The 19,633-nt window shown below is 44.2% G+C and overlaps 1 protein-coding gene across 1 annotated transcript; it reads left to right on the top strand.

The window, feature by feature from the left end:
* The first annotated feature begins 1,361 nt into the window (after positions 1 to 1,361).
* Gins4 (GINS complex subunit 4) lies at positions 1,362 to 10,329 on the top strand. The gene is made up of 8 exons (XM_034519885.2): positions 1,362 to 1,563; positions 1,922 to 2,041; positions 4,674 to 4,760; positions 6,452 to 6,565; positions 7,288 to 7,385; positions 7,525 to 7,613; positions 9,818 to 9,908; positions 9,982 to 10,329. Exons 2-8 carry the CDS (start codon positions 1,946 to 1,948, stop codon positions 10,076 to 10,078), a joined length of 672 nt encoding a protein of 223 aa, XP_034375776.1. The 5' UTR covers positions 1,362 to 1,563; positions 1,922 to 1,945; the 3' UTR covers positions 10,079 to 10,329.
* The last annotated feature ends 9,304 nt before the right edge of the window (positions 10,330 to 19,633 follow it).

Here is a 19,633-nt window from a genome sequence, read left to right as displayed (position 1 = left end):
AAGAGACTTTGTTTTACTTAATTGCTGGAGACTGGACCCAGGATACATGCTAAGACTGTACTGTACCATCACACTGCACCCACCAAGACTATACAAATTATTTTAATGAAAAAAATATAGGTATAATGCCACGAGTCTTCCAGCTGCCACAGATTTAAATGTCCACAACTTTGTATTAGTCCTGTTATTTCTTACTATTTCAAGTAGTAATCTGCTAGGATAAAACAACTATAAAACTATAAAATTCGCAATCTAATTCCATCTCAGAAGCTAATTAGGAAGTTCGGCACTTAACGAAAGTAGGGGGCTGGGGGCTGGAGAGATAGCTCATTGGATATATATTGGAGAGATAGCACTTGCGCTAAACCAGAGGACTGGAGTTTGTTGTCGGCACCTACGTGGAACAGCTCAGCCACGTTTAACTCCAGCTCCATCAGGATCCAGTGCATTCTTCTGGCTCAGCTGGCCCCCACATTCATGTGCAAACACATACATACATACATACATACATACATACACACACACATACATACATGAAAATAAGTAAATATATCTATAAGAATAAACGTAAGAGACTCAGTGGGTAACAGTACTTGCTATGCAATCGTGACCTGAGTTCAATTCCCTAGCGTCCACATAAAAAAAAAAAAAAAAGCTGGATATGGCTATATACATTTATAACCCCAGTCATGTGGGGAGCAGAGACGGAAAGATCACTGGGGCTTCCTGGATGCCAGCATAGTTCCAAGTTCGGTGAAAGACCCTATCTCAAGGGACTACGGCAGAGAACGATAGAGCATCCTCTAGCCTCTAGGGATAGGCCCACGTTCCTCACTGCCCCCATACTGGTGAGCATGTACCACATGCGTATATTGCTTTCACACACACTAAAAAAGTAGAACCTAGATAGACAATAGGCATTCTTTCATCACCAAAAAGGAACAACTCAAATAAGATTAGAGAGCATTTCTGCACAAAAGAATGTAAAGGAAGGACAATGGAGTGAGTCTCTTACTTGTAGTTTTAGCATACATTTATGAATCTGTGAACTAATAGGACAAACAGGCTTGGCAATGGAACCAACCCATGGTAAATGTTAAAGGAGGGAAGTAACAGGGCCTGTACCGATCCGCCACAAGACGGCGCTGCCTGGTTTCCTTGCTGTGAGGTGAGCGCCCCCACGTGGCAGTTCCGGGCCAGTACCACCCGGTACTGCTCTCCCGGCCTCCGTCCCCGCCTTCCGGAAGTACTCTCGGCAAGGGCCCGCCCCGAGGTGGGCGGGGCTAAGGGATTGTGTCCGCTTTCCCCTGTGCCTGATTGGTTAGCGCTCCCCCAGCGCGGGGATGTTTTCCGGTCGACGCAATGTTTCGGAGAGGAGCGCGGGAGTCGGTCCGCCGCAGGTCGGGTCGGTGGCGCGCGTTCTCAGGAGATCTTTCGGCGCGAGTTCCGGCGCCTACCTCTCGTGGAGCCTCCTCCCTTGGTGCCCCGCTAGCGTGCGGGCTGGCAGAGGAGGGAAGAGGAATTCCCGCGCCGTGTAGCCGCTTGCGAGGTGCCTACTGCGAGGTGAGCGTTGGGGTGCCCAGGCGACCTGGGTCTGTTATAGGCGCCGACTGGATGTGCCAGGCACTTAACACGATGCACGCTCCACATTTGAATCTAAGGCAAAAAGCTGCTCCTGGGGATGAAAAGGAACACTTACAGTTTAGTATGGTATATGCTTAGTTCCAGACTCATGCAATAGGAAGGATTAGGAGAGAACCCTACAACTGGCCTTGAGGGACTAAGCCCAACACCGAAAGTCAGTCTTTGATTTCTTCAGCCCTGGCCAGCGCTCCTCCTCCACTCCCAACAAACTTTTCCCTAAAAGTCTTTTCTTGCAAGTAAGTGGGAAAAACTTTTCAGGGTGTTGGTTTATTTTCAGGTGTAGGTTTCTGGTTGAGAAACGATGACAGAGGTGCTGGATCTCCACGGACAGGACTCGGATGGGGGTAGTGAGGAGGTGGTCCTAACTCCTGCAGAACTTATTGACAGGCTGGAGCAGGTAAGCATTCCAAGTAGAACCCATATGTCCTGTTCTTAGCTCTTGACTTACTCTAGGTGTGCAATACCAGGGCTCAGAAAATAAGGAAACTGAAAATTTTGTTTCTAAAGGGCAGTGTTTGTAACCGCTGCATAAAAATAGGAACCCAGAGAGCAGGGCATTCCTAGGAGTCTTGTCAGTCTTCAAGAATGGCTAGTAAAAGACAGCTTTGGTCATAGGTAGTAGAATGTTTCACAAAGCAAGTCTCTGCTGTGGTATTTTCAGACATAAAGATGTGTGATGGAAGCATGCACTTCTCTAGTGTAATCTCCTCTGTTCACACTATGTAAGAAAATGTCTGCTCTAACAAGAAAATGCCAGCATCCATTTTAGTCATGATAGTAATGATTATTTCTTGCATTGTAGCAACTTAATTTTTTTCTTCTTCTTCAATAATATCTTCTCATGAACCTCTGGTAGTTTAGGAATTCTGAACATGCTGGGGTTTGTTTGTTTGTTTTTGAGATAGGGTCTCACTGTACATCACTGGCCAGCCTTGAACTCTCAGATCGCCTGCCTCTGCCACCTATGTACTGACAGTAAAAGCATGCACTGCGTTGCTCTATAAGTTCCGGGGCGTTTGTGGCATAATTGAGTGCTGTTTAGAGGACAGCTGACCATGGGTACCCAGCTCCAATGGATAGGATACATCTACAACACAGCCCCTACAGCTAAGGCTCAGGGAACACCAAAGAAGAGAGCAGGCAGAGCCAGAGGGCCAGCACATCTGCTGCAGGATTGTCTTCTAAACATGTCAGGGAGGCTGTGCCCATGAAAGCTCAGTGATACAACTGCTTAAACAGGACCTGGACAGTGAATGACAACACCAGCTGACACCCAACACGGCTGGGGAAATCTCACAAGGCCCCACCCCTAAATGAGCTGCAGACAGTTAACTACAGCTGAGAGAAGGAAAACTACTCTTCCCCAGTGATGAGATCCCTGACTGGTTATCCAGTGCCAAATGGCCAGCCCTAAAAATGTACATACAAGCAACCCTGAATCAATCTAGCAGGTTGTGTTTATATATTTATTCGCATATATATGTAACAATAATTTAAAGGAAGCCATTAATTTGAGAGGGAGTCAGGGGATATGGTTGGAGGGAGGAGAGGAAGAGGGGATGATGTAATTGTACTTTAATTAAACTTTAAAAAAAAATAAAAGGTTCATCAGGTATTTCCTACAGTGCAGAGTTTCTCATTTCAGTGATTGTGTTTGTTTGGTGGGACTGTATAAACAAACAGATTGCCAAGGGATTTCCTCTGTGTGTAAGAGGCCAAGGTCAGTGTACTGGCTGTCTGGCTCCTTTTGGGGCATTTCTCCTTGGTGGCCGTCTCTGGTGTCCCTACTTGGTCTTCTCTTGGCTGCATCTGTGATAACATTTTGTTTTCTGAAAAGGACGCCAGGCACTGAATGAGGTCCCATCCTCGTGAACTTGATTTAGCACCCTCACTTCAAAACCCCGTCTCCCGACTGTTACAATTGGAGTTAGAATGACAGCATGTGAATTCTTGTCTTTGTGGTTCTGGGGATGGAACCAAGGAACTTGCTCATGCCGGGTAACCACTTTGTTAGAGTCAGAACCAGCCAGTGCGCAGATTTTACAGAACAAGATTCAGGTGATAACAATGATGAACATGTTTAAATTCTGATTGGAGGCTGGGGCTAACGAGCAGTTGTAGGGAACTGGCCTACCATCAGCTAAGCCCTGAGTTTGTCCCCAGAACCATAAAAAATTCTTTATATACTCGTCTCACTGTTAGAGAAGTTTGAAATAAACTTAATAGTTATATCAAAACAGTATTTACTACATCATGAGGATCATACTTAGGCAAGCAGAGACCCAAGCAAATCAGAGAAAGATTGGGCTTGATTGTCATCTAAATCTGAATGAAGCTAGAACTGAGTTTCCTGTAAGTGAAAGATAAATATACTAAGCAGGCAAGATGGCTCAGTGGGTAAAGACACCTCCAAGCCTGACAACCTGAGTTTGATCAACAGGGCCTACATGTCCTCTGACCTTCACATGTGTGCTGTGTCTCTCTCACACACATATACACATTTAGTAGACACAGTAGCAACAGCAAAAGAAATTATTTAGAAAGAGTAAGTCTAAGTCAGGTGTGGTGGCATGTGTCTTTAACGCTAGTACTCAGAAGGCAGAGGCAGGTCAGTGGAATTGAGGCCAGTCTGTTCTGCGTAGCCAGCTCCAGGCCAGCCAGAGGGTGAGCTGTCTCGAAAAAGGAGCAAGAAAAGAAGGAAGAAAATTGATGGTGCCAGGATCGGTTAGGAGGTAGAAAGTTATTCTGGTTGATGCTCTTAGATGACAGGAAAGGCTGGAATATCACGTGGCATTACTCAGAACTTACCATAGTGGTGAAAGCAGCAGCTTAATCATCTTCAGGTGAATAAAAGCCCCTTCCTAAAAGAAGAGATGGAAAGGCCACCGTACAGCATGAGTGGTCTTCCGAGCGTTCTTCCAGCAGATGGTCTCCTTCGTGAGATACGTTTAACTTTCATGGGCCTGGGAACTGTCTCCAGTGTGTCTGCTCCATTGTGAGTATCACTCATTTTTCCTGTTGTTTTCTAGGCCTGGATGAATGAAAAGTTTGCCCCTGAGCTCCTGGAAAGCAAGGCTGAGATTGTTGAATGTGTCATGGAACAGCTAGAGCACATGGTAAGAATTACTTGTCTCTGGACTCTAGAGAAAGCTAAAACTGTGTGGTTAGCAAGGTGAAGGGTGGTCTGATACCAGGTCTTTCTGTTTGGCTCAGCCCAAAACTTTAAAAAATAGTTAGCAGCTGTATTAGTCATGGTTCTCTAAAGGAACAACTGAGACTGAAATGTATGTTTATTACAGTGGCTTACAGCTTATGATCTGGCTGGTCCAACAATACCTGACTCCCAGTAGAAAGGCCAAGAATCTGATAGTAGTGGTTCAGTCCAGTAGGTTAGATGTCTCAGCTCATCTTTAGTATGTGTTGGAATCCCAAAGAAGTGTGTTCTACTTCTAGGAAGTAATGTCTCAAGAGCAGAATAGATGAACTTGCCATCGAGAGTGAGGGCAAACAGGCAAAAATCAAGAACCTCCTTTTCCTGTGTCCTTTTTATGTAGGCTGCCCACAGAAGGTGTGGCCCAGATTTAAGAGTTAATCTTCCCACCTCAAATGATCTGGTCAATAAAATCCCTCACAGGGTTGCCCAGCTGCTTAGGTCTCAGTTGATTCCAGATGTGGACAAAGTGACAACCAAGATTGGCCACTGTGCCTGTGTTTATAAACTACAAGAGTTTCCATCACATTTTGACTTAATTTTTATGTGTATGAATGTTTTGCCAGTATGGATGTTTCTGTGCTACATGCATGCCTGGTGCCTGCAAAGCCCAGAAGAAGGCATCAGATTCTCTGGAACTCAGGTTACAGGTGGTCATTAGCAACTCTGTGGATACTAGGCCCCAAACCTGGGTCCTCTGCAAAGGCAGAAGTGCTCTCAACTGCCAAGCCGTCTCTCCGGCCCAAAAGTTTCTATAAACACCAGCATGCCAGCTTCCTGTGAACAGTCTGGCCTGACACTGACTCTGTGTCTTTTGAGAGTTTGCCAGAGCAGCCAAGTATCATCTCGTTGACTATGCTGTCCTGTTTCCCTGGCAACTCTCCTTTCTTACATCCTTAACCTGCCTGGCCTTTGCTGACAGTTAAGTTTGTGGTCTTCAGCTTAGCATGCTCTGGACTTAAGTTATTACCATCTTCAGAGCAATGCAGTGTCTGTGTTACAGAGTCTCCTAGTGAATTGATTGTTGCTTTAGCTTTGTGTGATTCTCAGGCGCATGTGTGTGTGGGTGTGAAGGTCACAACACAACTTTGTCAGTGCTCCTCTTCCACATTGAGGCAGGGTCTGTTGATTGCTCGGTGCTGGGCATGTCAGCCTAGCTCACCCAGGAGCTTCCAGAAGTTTTCCTGTCTCTGCCTTCCTTTGTTACTGCATTCATGCTGGGGTTACAGACAGGCACTACCACTCCTGGCTTTACTGAGGATCTGGGAATACAAACTCAGGTTCTCATGCCTGCAGTAACAAGCACTCTGCCATTATCTCTCAAGTCCCCAAACTACTGTTATGACACTGGTTTTTGGACTCTCAGACATTTTTGCTGTGTGAATTATTCTATCAGCTTTACAATTGGATTGAATCCTGGGCCCTTGTGGCTGACCATATTCAGATTCTATTCAAGTAGTCATCTTTAAAATGGGTACTTTTAAATTATATACCTAATAGTGTTCTTTGTTTTCTTAAAACTGCATAATCTTTGGGTCCTTGACTTTGCCGGTGCTTAGTGTTTGAACATCATGATTTAAATTTCTCTTATAACAGGAAGAAAATCTCAGAAGAGCCAAGAAGGGGGATCTGAAGGTCAGTATCCATCGAATGGAGATGGAGAGGATCCGCTATGTCCTTAGCAGCTATTTGCGGTGTCGACTCATGAAGGTTCGATAAGTATTGATGCAGTAAAGTCTGGAATGTTGAATAGCATGGGGAGAGTACATCTGGGGCATGCAGTGGAAACTATAGGTTAGATACGCCCAGGAAATGTAAAACATTTTATGTCTAACTTATCTGATGTTAATGGTGCTTGCTAGAGGTAGAATTTTACATTCTTAGAATCTTGCTGTTAGTGCGATTTATTTTTTTTAACCCCCTAGTGCTTGAGGAACCGGACCTTACTAGACAGATGGTTTTGAGCTATCATGTGGGTACTGGAAATAGAACCCAGTTCTTTTGCAGGACCAATAAATGTTTTTAACCACTGAGCACTTTCTGTACCCTTTCTTGTCAACCTTAAAATTAGCAACAACTTCATTTAGCAAGTTCCAGGCCAGTGATAGACAACGTCTCAAAAATCAGGGTCAATGATTTGCAAGGAATGAAGTGCAAGGTTGTCTTCTGGCTCGTTCACACGTACACATAGATAACCGCACACACACACACATATGAACACATGCACAGGAAAATACACAAAACAACACACACACACATGAACACATGCACAGGAAAATACACAAAACAACACTGGGTCTAGGATAGCTCAGTGCCAGAGAACTAGCATATGAAAGACACTGAGATCAGTCCTCAGCACCGACGAAAGGAAAACAATGCAAGCTTATGACCCCCGAGTGATAGCGCTTCATGATTTTTATTTCTCTTCACAGATAGAGAAGTTTTTCCCTCACATCCTAGAAAAGGAGAAAATGCGCCCTGAGGGGGAGCCTTCCAGCCTGTCTCCAGAGGAGTTTGTCTTTGCCAAAGAGTAAGTGATCAGGAAATGTAGAACTGTCTCTGCTTGCCTTCATACATGCTCACTGTGTCTACAGCTGTCAACCAGTCACTTTGCTGGCTCCTATTTGTGCACACCACAGCCATTTGAACATTTGAATTCTTTGTTCCAGGTATATGGATCACACAGAGGCCCATTTTAAAAATGTTGCCTTAAAGCACATGCCTCCCAACCTGCAGAAAGTGGACCTCTTGAGGGCAGGTAAGCCAAGCTGCCTTTTCCAGATTCAGATCAGGATCAGTGTGCATCCCAGACATCTTCAGGTACCTGGGAGTCCGCTCCCTTTCGTCAGTATGGAAAAATAGGCAGATAAGCAACAGAGATAATAGAAGCAGAAGAGGGTTGTGGTTAAAACAAAAGTCATCCGAATAGCTGTCAGGACGACTGTCTCAGCAGTGTTCTGTGTCCCGAGAAGTGGATTGGACTCATGGCTCTCACTCACGTACAGCTGCTCCCTTAATTCAGCCTCCTGCCATGTGGGCACCAGGGTCTTCTGCCTCGGGAAAGGGTTCATGAGCTCTGCTGTGATCATCAGCCAGTTGAGTGTGTGTGAGCTGTCAGTGAAATCCATATCAATCTGCCACAGCCTGGTAGAGTTAAGTCTAATGAAACAAAATTGCCAGACCAAATCAAACTTTTCTTAAAGCAGATCTCACCTTGTTTATTGAGCTCCGTGTTCCTAGGCCACACATAGAGCAGTGCCCTGAGACCTTATCCCTTGCCCTAACATGGGTGCTACACCAAGAGTCCTATGGTATGGAACACTGCCCTATATTGGAATAGCTCACAGTTTGGGCAGCCAGAAGTCCAACATCAAGACACCAGAAGATTCGGTGTCAAAGAAGAACTTGTCCCCCTTCATGGTTCCTTCTGTGGGTCCTGCATGGCCGAAGGGAAGAAGTAAGCCTCTCGAAGTCCCTCCCACCCCCCTTTGTTTGGTATCCTCTTGTCAGAGCACACTGGTCAGATAGACCGAGGGCCTACCCCTTCATGGCCTCATTTAAACTTACCTACCTTCTCAAAAGCCTTCCTCCATAGTCTCATCTCAAATACAGAAGTTATAGCTTGAGTGTATAAATTTCAAAGGAACACACTTTAGCCTGTGACATCTTAGAATAAACCAGACCCATCCCACTGTGTAGAATTTTAAATCAACAATTTCACTGAATCTGCCTTGAGAACTCCAGGAGCAGAGGAGCCATTGAAGCCCAGCCCTGCTTGTGACACATCCTGACACGCTGGCCAGTGGTGTGGAAGGGTGGCAGCATAGTCTTAATCATCGAGAGACTACTTCAGGTTGAGATCATATTCTTCTGTCTGATATTCAACACTGTCCCCACGTAATCCCTGTTCTCCTTTATGTAAGGTTCTAAATATCCATGCGTATTCTACCTCAGCCTTCGTGTGGCATCCCAGCCTCATTTCTCCTCTTTAAATCCTGGGATTTTTTTTTAAAGCTCACATCCGTTGCTCTCCTCCACATCACTGAGCATATCTGCCACAAATGTGAGGCTTCACCAATGGCTCACTACCACCTCATCTGGAAAGACCCGTTAGATATGTCCATATCCTCCTTATGTGCAGTGGCTCCACTCACCCGCCTCACCTTCAGTGTGGAACCTATAGTCAGCCATGTTCTAAAATACAAAGTGGACAAGGCTAGGAGTTAAAATATACAGGCAGTATACATACATACATACACTCATACACATAAAATAAATACCTAAAGAATACTTTTGGACTGGAGAGATGGCTCAAAAGTTAAGAGCACTCGGTGCTCTTCCAGAGGTCCTGAGTTCAATTCCCAGCAACCACATGGTGGCTCACAACCATCTGTAATGGGATTGACACCCTCTTCTGGTGTGGCTGAAAATAGCGAGTGTACTCATGCATACAATAAATAAATAAGTCTTTAAAAAAAAAAAAAAGAATACTTTTGAATCCTGCAGTGTTGTAACCAATATTATAAAATGTTACTTATCGGATAACTGACACTGTACATCAGAACTTATGTTAAAGTGCTGGCTAAACTATTTCAGTTTATAAGTAATTTAACCTCCTCCCTCATAGAGGCATTGTATCCTCTCCTCATCAAAAGCATGAGGGTGGGTCGAGGACAGTAACAGAAACCATGCACTTTATTAAAGTATAATTGCTCTATTATATGGCTGATGCCACTAAACTGTGTATAAATAACTCAGTATTATTCGCTGGGGTTCTTGGAATGGACCCCTTTCAAAATAGGAAGCTGCTCCTCAGGAGACTCCCCTAGACGTTGTAAGTCTGTGTCATTTGTTGGATGAGCAGGTTCTATACATCAGGAGTCTCCATAGCATTAACACTAGTGGCTTTTGCCAAGTTGAACATGGTAGCTGCTTATGGTTACATTTTTGTTTTCCTGGCAGTTCCCAAACCAGACCTAGATTCATATGTGTTTCTGAGAGTGAAAGAACGACAAGAAAACATACTGGTAGAACCAGAAGCCGATGAGCAGAGGTAAGTAGCATGTGTATCTTCCCCATGGAGACTCCGCTAAACTCCATACATACAACTGTTCATCCTTTTTCAGAGACTATGTTATTGACTTGGAGGAGGGCTCCCAGCACTTGATCCGATACAAAACCATTGCACCTCTTGTTGCTTCTGGAGCAGTTCAGTTAATATAAAACAAAGCAAGCCTGAAGACATGGAAGCATCTGAGACAATACTAGAAACTCCATCTCCTTTTGTGTGTTGGAGTCATTCCATATTGGAGTCATTCCATGCAGTTCATCAGCAGTGTGGACTACTTGGACATGGGAAGGAGTCGGTGCAGGATTCCCTTCGTTGCCATACCCTTCTAAATTCCTGCGTAACCAGCACCAACAGACGGGGCCATGCTCTGTATACTCAGCAAATAAATCAACTGTCAGCTCTGTGCCTTTTATTTTTCTACTACTTGTTGAGCTCAGGAAAGGTCACGAAGAGGCTTCTCTGCCCTGCCCATGGTGGCGAGATGGATTGGGCATAACTTGATGGTAACAGGATGTCACTGTTACTCCTTTCTGACCAGCAGAAAGTAAACGCAACTCCTGAGTTCTTCCTCAAGCAGTTTAATCAGGTTTTTGATACAAAGAATAATGGCTCCCTTCCCCTTCCGCTCCGGCTTATATCCCCTAAAGGCCAGCCAACAATTCTCAGCCATGTGGCATAATACTATGGATACTCTACTAGAGAAAGCTGCAAATTGTTTATATATTCCTAATAAGGCTTGTTTTTACAATGACAAGCTTTTGCCTGGCTGCCTGCCAGGCGCCATCTTCTGGGAGCGGCTCTCCACAACAGGAGAATTCCTCTAGCTTTCCTGGTAGATCATAAGCAGTTGTGGTCTACCTCTATACAGCATTAATGTGTGACCTAATGATTTGGAACCTCAAATATTGAACAGAAAAACAAATGTCTCATGTATAACTGAAGAACGTAACAACTAACAAAGCCACTGTTAAATGTCACACTTGTGGTAGAAGGAGTCTTTGGACAGTTCTTAGCTTGGTGTCTAATGAAGCAGATTCTCCCTGTATCTTAGGCAGCTTTATCTGGCAAGCCTCCAGGCTTCTGACTTTCCTTGATCCAGCATCTGATTAAAGAGCATCATTATTAACTGGCCTAAATTGGGACTTCAGCACTATCCAGGAATATGGATAATCTAGTGAACAGCTTCACAAGGACACCTGAAGGGAAGATAGCTCATGAGTCAGCACCTTGGAACTGATGAAAACAGTCTGTGTTTTAGTCTCTCTCTTCCCTCTTTTTTTTTAAACTTATTTTGAGACAGGGTAGTTCTGGTTATCCTGGAACTTACTATGTAGCCTAGGCTGTGTTGAAACTCAAAGATTCACCTGCCTCTGCCTCCCTAAAGTTTAAAGGGGTGAGCTACCATGCCCAACCAGTCTTTTTGTGATAATGTCGATTTTCACTTAACATGATCAGAGAGTAAACCAATGAAATTTCTATCACTGCCAAGAGAACCCAGTAGATAAAAGCAAGGAAGGCTTTCTGAACAGAAGCGTTTGACATTCCTCTAGTAAACTACTCTCCAGAGTAGCTTCATCCTCTGCATTAAACAAGTGTGCTAAGCAGATTGTACTAGGCACAACTGAAGATAACAGCTCAAAAAGTATGCAGAGAATTAGGGTGACTCAGACTGGCCACATTTGTGGTGGTTGTAGTTTGAGTACTATTGCTGTAATAAAACATAACTGGGAAGGATTGAGGAACCTAAGGGTGATGGGGACTCCACAGGAAGACCAATAGTCTGTTGCGACCCTCTCCACTCCACGCTGGCGGCCACTGTTTCCTGGCCCAAGCTGCTGCTCCGGTCTGCAGGTCAGGGTCTAGTGAGGGAGAGGGAGAGGGGAAGAAGGAGGAGAGACTCGAAGAATGGAGACAAGACAGGGTGTGTGGTCAGGTCTTAAGTCTCATCCTGTCTCGTTTATTGAAAGGAAATCTGGGGTATTTATATGCTTTTGCCACGTGCCTTGCAGGTGTTGATATGACATAAGCCTTACAGGCGTCTATAGCATGGATAGCACATGCACTGTGCACCTTACAGGCATGTATGGCATGGATAGCACGTGGATAGCATGTGAACCACATGCCTTGCAGGCATGGATACCATGTGCACCTTGCAGCTGGGGGCAGTAAACAGCAAAACAAAATATGTTGGATATCAGAGTGTGCTTCAGCTGTTGTAGGCTGTTGAAAAACAAGTCTCACGTCAGGGTATATGGCTCAAGATGGCTGCAAAGCTGATAGCCGCTTTCTGCTAAAAGTCGGCTCCCAACAATAGTCAACTAGCCTGGAACCTTGGGAGCATCTAGGGACTGGATCATCAACCAAAGAACATACAGGGGCTGGACCTAGGCCGCCTGCACACATAGAGCATATGTGCAGTTTGGTCTTCATGTGGGTCCTCCAACAACTGGAACTGGGGCTGTCCCTGACTCTCTTGCTTGGCTGTGGATCCTGTTCCCCTGAGCTGTCTTGTCTGGCTTCAGTGGGAGAGGATGTACCTAGTCCTGGAGTGACTTCAGGTGCCAGTGTGGGTTGGTACTACCCAGGTACTACCCAGGCAGTATAAACTTGCCTTTAGGGGCATTTTCTCAATTGAGATTTCCTCTTCCCAAATGATGTATCAAGTTGACCCCCTTTCAATTTAGCACACCTATATACTGCTATTAAACTATAACCTTACATTCTTATTTATCTTTAAGATAATACCAATGTCATAAAGTACAGCTAACTTAAAAAGTCTTACAGTCTTTTAAAATTAAAACACAAGTTCATTCTCTTTAAAATATCCATGGCATGTAAAAATTAGGTTCCTGTAAAATTAAAACTAACTTGCATACTTCTTATTCCAAGAGGGAAGAGCCAGGAACAGGTACAATCAAATCAAAGGTAAATCTGTTCACAGTGTCGCACTCATGATCTGGTCTTCAAAGAGCTTGGGCAGTTCTACTTCTCATCCACACACAGCACATGGACTTTATATCAATAGGCTCAAGCCAGCTCCAGTCCACCCTTGCTGCTATCCTTGATAGTCATCCCACAAGCCTGCCATTTCCAAGATGTGTTGGGTCTCCACTGCAACTGAAGCTATTATCTTCACCAGTGGCCTCTGTGACAGCTATTCCTGGTTGTCAGCTTGACTACATCTGGAATGAACTACAATCCAGAAATGGAGGGCACACCTGTGACCCAGATATTGAGGCTGGAAGACATAGTCTTTTTATCTGAATCTTGACATGGGATGACACACACTTTTGATCCAGATCTTGAGTCATCATGGGCAGGAAAGCTTAGGTCCAGGCAAGGTGGTACATGCCTTTAATCCTAAGAGACGAGAGGCAAGCAGATATCTGAGTTCAAGGCTGGCCTGGGACAGCAAGTTCCAAGTAAAAAGCTTAGGTCCTGGTATGGTGGTACACACCTTTAATCTGGGCCATACCTTCTGCTGGAGGCCTACATAAGGAAAGTGGAAGAAGGTCGGGTTCGTTCTTTGCCTGCTTGCATTTACTTGCCAGCACATCTGTAAGAATCCACTTCTTCAGGATGCCAGCTTATATAGAAGACCAGCTAAAACACCTAGCCTGGTGGAACTGAGCAACTACTAGATTCTTGGACTTTCTGTTCACAGCTGCCCATTGTTGGGTTAGTTGGACTGCAGACTTAAGTCATTCCAGTAAAGTCCCTTAATATATAGAGATTCCATAAGTTCTGTGACTCTAGAGAACCCTGACTAATACAGCCTCTCACAGAGCCAAGCCTCAGCTGTTCTCCATGACCCCTTAAATTCTGCAGCCTCCATGTTGCCAAAGCCAGTATATGTGGATGATTTTAGATGTACCAAGTTTGGCTCCAAGTGTTAGGTGAGCCTCTGCTGTGCCATAGCTGCTGAGTGCTGATCCTGAAGAAATACTTCCCAGATTTTTGTCTCAGTGTCACTAGTCTTGTTAATAACAGCTGCTTCTTCAGCTGATTCAGAAACCACAGATGCTTAATACAAAATACTGTGTGAACCACCCTAACAGATTTCTTGAAAGATTCTCAAGCTTTCCTCTGTAACTTCACAATGCAGGCTGCCACAGTCTGCACTCCTCTAGCTCTCAGCTTCTAAGTTCCCACACAACAGCCCATTAGGCTTTGAGTATACAATAGTACAGGATTACTTTGTGGCACTACTCCCAGTGGGCTGAGCCTTCCCACATTGGTTAAGAAAATGCACCTACAGACTTGCCTACAGGCAAGCTGATAGAGGGATTTTCTCAAATGAGGTTTTCTCTCAGATGACACACACTTCATGTCAAGTTGACAAAAGCAGACAATCACTGAGTAGCACATAGGCTAAGATGGTCTCACTCTAAAGATAATACTCAGCTGAGGGCTGAATAACAAGCTGGACATGCAGAGATGACATGGCAGGGAAGTCTCTTGGAGAAGGTCCTAAAGCAGAAATGCTGAGCTCCATCTGGTTGGCATCACTAGAATGCATTGTGCAAAGAGAAAGTAAGGATAAAGTCTGGAGGGTAGGCTGGGCCCAGATAACAAGAGCTTGCTAGAGCCACGTGGTCCTCAGCAGTTCTGAGAAGTAGCTATTGAGTCTGAGATCTGTGCCCAATCCTCCACCAGACTGCATTGTAGTGTTAAGCCTCCAGGGGAGCAACTTGGGCTGTTGTCTAGAACAGTTGTATCTTTTTCTTTTCTTTGTGTTTGTATGTGGGTGAAAGTGTGCAAACCACAGCTCACATGTGGAGGGCAGAGGACAACGGGAGAGAGGGAGTCTGTCTTTCTACCATGTAGGTCTTAAGGAAGAAGACTAGTTATCAGGCTGGTTGGCAAGTGCCCTTACCTCTAAGCCATCTTGCTAGCCCTAGAATAGTTCCTAAATCTTTGATGTGCATCTCACTCAAAGAGAAATTGTGGTCAGATTTAGATTCCCAAATTAGAGGTACAGCTTAATGGTAGAAGTACTGGGTTCATAGTTTAAAACCATAGATGCTTAGTCAAAGGGTGTGGATTCCAGGAGGGCTGGGTGGGACCCAAGGTGCAGTTGCTGCTCCAGGTACCACACTGAACAGCAAGTTTCATGCCTGTACTGTGCAGGCAGTTTGGAGGAATTGGATTATTCTCTAATAAAGCCACAGGGTCAACTGCTCCATTTCTTTGAGGAAGACTGGTTGAAATTTGTCATCTCTAAGTAAGGGGGAATTTATACTTCCAACCAAATAAGGAGACTTGGCTATCAGGGATTTTACTTTTGTTTCACAGAATTTTTTTCTTTAGGATTAAAAACTTACCACTAAAATAATGCCAGACGTTTTCATCAAACAGTGGTGCCATGATGGTGGTAGAGTCGTGTCATGCCCAGGGTTTTATCTTCAAGCCTTTTCTTTCCTCAAGGAAATACAATGAGGCTCACCAAGATACTTGATTATAAGTATAAAAACATGAGGCTGTACTAATAGGAAGTATTCTGACCCACAACTTAAGATGGCTGAAAGGAAGAAAGTGTCTTGGGTTGGAAACTTGGATATGAGAGGAAGTTTTAAGGCTCTTGGGGATATAACTTGGTATCCAAGTTGACCCTAGTCCAAATGATTTTTAATTGCTCCCTGTTTACTCTGAACCTATAATTTTCTTTAAACATAATTTTGGCTGTCTTACTGCTTCTCAAAAATCTTGGTTATCAGTTGCTTCCAGACCAGGGAGGAATAAAGGGGGAAGTGCGTTCAGCATGTGTCCTCTGTCACATGAGACAGAGGGTTAAAGACATAGGGTAAGTGCATTCAGCAGGTGTCCCCTATCATTCGAAACAGAGGGATAGAGACATAGCTGGCTAAAAGGAATTTATAAGGGACATAACTAGCTATTAAAACACTGAGGAAGTGGGAGTTCTCTTGCAATAGTTAAGGAAAGCTACTCTGCCTCAGGTCTTACCTTGAGGACCATTTGTGGAAGGTTCTATTTGATTAGCTAAGTAGGCATCTCATTATTAGATTGAGTAGCAGTAGGCTTTACATAACAAGTGTAAAATGCCATGGGATCGTGTGTAGTTAGGGTCTGTAGTCTCAATAGAACATGATTAAGTCAGTAGGGGTCAGGCTCCAAGAGTGAAGGGATTTAGCTTTTTCCACACTGTGGACAATGTGTAAGCTGCATTCCACAGGTGACTTCTTCAAATCCTTGTTGTAGCACCCTGAGTAAGCATTGTTCTCCATTGTGTCTCAGGTCCTGGTCAAGCTGTCTTTTTTGTGCCTACAGTTTAGTACTTTATCTTTACTTAAAACTCCCCCAAATTCCTTAGGGAATTGAGGAGTTCCTCAGAATCTTGTGTAATTCTAGAGATCAAGACAGTTTGTGCACACACAGCATGTCATACCTGCCATCTACCTTCTAGAACAGGTCGTGAAAACTACATAATGAAAAATAGCATCAGTCCTGTCTAGCTTCATCTATTAAATACAGCATGTTGGAATGTGTACCCAACAATTCTCTCTGCATCCCAAACAAGACCTCAGACTGAGGGGAGGGGTGTTCACCCTCTCTCTTATAATTGATCCTCACCTCTGAAGTCTTAATAGTCTGTGTGATCTCAAGTCAGCATCATATGCTTATGGATATTGTTCTGTAGTTTTGACAATAGTTTAATAAATGATAGAACTTACAGAAAGTTCTTCACTCTAATTCTTAGTTCCCCAAGTTTACTTCTGTGTCAGAGTTGATTCCAGAATAGTGTTTGTGGATCGATGTAGTAGTTCCTGGCTTTTAGGAAAGAAGAATTACATCCTCCTGTCTTCTAAAGTTAAAAGGAGCAACAGCTTTGGCTCGGGAGTCGAGGATTGAGCACAGTACCTATTCATTGTACTGAAGCATCCGTCCTTGTTCACTCCCCCAATCGGCAGGAAGGGATTTAGGCCAGATACAGCCACCACTGGGGAAGGGATAGGAACCTGAGGCCATAGAGGTATCCAAGAGCACTACTGACTGCTTAGTCTGGGGAGTTAGCGCAGCTCACTCCATGCCAGTGTGTGCTAGAGTGTGAGTCTGTGCCTTTATCAGTGGACTCAGACAGCCACTACCTTGCTCAGGGCACCACCTCAAGTTGGGCTGGACCTCAGCACAGCTGGGCCTCATGTCACCCATCTCTCCTAACCAGACATGGTCGCTTAGTTCCAAGACACATCTGCCTTAAGGATAAATACAGACTAGAGCTCAGCTTGGATAGACCCTTGAAAAAAAATAGATCCTTAGGTTTGAGGGAATAAAACTGGTAAAATACTTGCCTTGTAAGGATAGCAACATGAGTTAGATCCCCAGAATCTATATAATGTTTTTTAGAAAGCTGGGGCAGGACATGAAAACAGAATCCCTGGAGCTCCATGGTTGAGCTGAGAGACCCTATCTCAATATCTAAGGTGAAGAGGTATGGAGAAAGACACCAGAATCAACCTTGGAGCTCTGTATACCCAAGTACCCATATGCATAGGGCCATGCAAACACCATACCCATACCTAGCTCCCCCACCAAAACAGCTGGGGCTCCCTGAACAGCCAGTCAACCCTTGAGGCCTGTGAACGATCCTGTCCCAAATAAAAGGTAGATGGCACCTGAGAAATAACACCAGAGGTGGTCCTTTGACCTCTGCATATATATCACATATACATGCACATGAGGAAAATGAAAGATCTTATTTGTGAAGATGAATTCCATGCAACTCTTGGTGCAATTACAAGCAAAAGCCAGATCTGAAGATTATATTACCAGAGTCTAAACTATTCAATGCCATAGACCAATTGTGGTACTGAAGAATTTGGGATGATCACTCAGTACACTCCATAACAACCAGAGGTGTCTCAGGATGCTGTAAAGTTGATTCATCCAGTGACCGTGTATGTGACATGGCAGGCATGAACATGGTCAATACCTCCCAACAGGATGAGGCTACTCAGCTGCACAGACAGTACAACTGCGGCACAGGGTAAAGGTGAAGCTGGGAAATCTGAAGTAAAACTACTCTGAGATTCCGTCTCACCCCAGTCGGAATGAGAGTCAGTAAGAAACAACAAATACTGGTGAGGCTGTGGACTGGGGAACCCTACTGGTGGGTTTCTTAAACTAAAAGTAGGCCTACTGTATAACCCAGCTATACCACTCTGGCTGTTTGAATTCAAACGGCCCCCATGGGCTCATAAATTTGAATGTTTGGGAAGGATTAGGAGTTGTGTCCTTGTTGGACAAGGTGTATCTCTGATGTAGGCTTTTTGAGGTTTCAAAGCACATGTCATTCCTAACTGTGTGCATGTTTCCTCCTTCCCACTCACCCCTATCTTCTGCCTCATGCTATGGATCAAATATAAGCTCTCAGCTCAGCGACTGCTCCAGCACCATGTCTGCCTACTTGGGCATGACATCTACTCAATTTCTGAAACCGTAAGTATGCCCCCCCAATCAAATACTTCATAATAAAAGTTATTTTGTCCATGGTGTCTCTTTACAGCCAGAGAAAAGTAACTAAGAGACACTCGCAGGTATTTACCTGAAGGATTCCAAGGCAGCACATCACAGAAACACTTCCCATCACTATTTATTGCAGTATTGTTCACAGTAGCTAATGGGACCAGCTTATGTGCCCACCAACAGAGAAATGGAAAGAATATGTGCCATCTGTACACAGTGAAACCTTTTCATCCATAAAGAACATCATTTGCAGGAAAATAGATGTAACTGGAGACAATTATTAAGTGAACTAATAAATAAGTCAGTCGCCGGGTGGTGGTGGCGCACGCCTTTAATCCCAGCACTTGGGAGGCAGAGGCAGGCGGATTTCTGAGTTTGAGGCCAACCTGGTCTACAGAGTGAGTTCCAGGACAGCCAGGGCTATGCAGAGAAACCCTGTCTCAAAAAACCAAAAAAAAAAAAAAAAAAAAAACAAATATCACTTTTTTTCTCACTTGTTGTCCTAAATTTTAACCACATAAAAGCAAGTTTGTGTGTATGACATGGAAGTAGAAGCAGAAGTGTTTAAGGGAACAGAGAAAGCGGGCAGAGGGACATGTCACTGTGAAGCATGCAGGATAGAAACAGTCAAAGCATCCTTACAAAAGCCAGTGCCATGTGCAATGAGAAACATGGAGCAGAATGGTAAAAGAGAAAACACTGATACAGTTGTACAGTGCACACCTTTAATCATAGTACTGAGGCAGGAAAGCCAGCCTGGGCTACATAAGAAGACCCAAAATTCCCACAAAGTTAGAATTAAATTTATTATTAGTTATATTTTCCATTGCTTCCTATATAAGGACCTGTATAATTTCTTGAACTTAATACAAGTAAAGGTTTAGTTAAGATTTATAATTTATTTTACCAGGCAAATAACATCCTATGGGTTCCCCCTTTGGCCTCAGGGACCCAGAGTACTTAAACTGTTCACTGCCTCAGCCCACTTCCTCTTAACAAGGCCCTGCGTTTTTCCTTAAATCATTTCTGACCCTTTTGTGTCTTTTATTTTTTTTGTGGTGTTAGAGAGTGACCTCGAGGCCCCAAGCATGCTAAATTATACCCCAACCCAGTTTTTTATATCCCTATGTTCTGCTTTAATTAAAGCACACATTTCAGAGAGAATTAAATAAAGAAATAATACACAGTAGCTGAATGAACATTACTATTCTGAAGCTCTCACT

This window comes from Arvicanthis niloticus, chromosome 16, assembly GCF_011762505.2.
Source record: "Arvicanthis niloticus isolate mArvNil1 chromosome 16, mArvNil1.pat.X, whole genome shotgun sequence".
Lineage (NCBI taxonomy): Eukaryota > Metazoa > Chordata > Mammalia > Rodentia > Muridae > Arvicanthis > Arvicanthis niloticus.
Note: the sequence above shows the minus strand (reverse complement) of the source record. Positions and strands in the feature narration are given on the sequence as shown.

Bases quoted from the DNA above. Each gene is read 5' to 3' on its own strand.
- Gins4 (XM_034519885.2), top strand. From the start codon at position 1,946: ATGACAGAGGTGCTGGATCTCCACGGACAGGACTCGGATGGGGGTAGT. The intron at 6,566-7,287 runs GTTCGATAAGTA...TTCTCTTCACAG, and splicing joins TGCGGTGTCGACTCATGAAG to ATAGAGAAGTTTTTCCCTCA. The intron at 7,614-9,817 runs GTAAGCCAAGCT...TTTTCCTGGCAG, and splicing joins AGTGGACCTCTTGAGGGCAG to TTCCCAAACCAGACCTAGAT.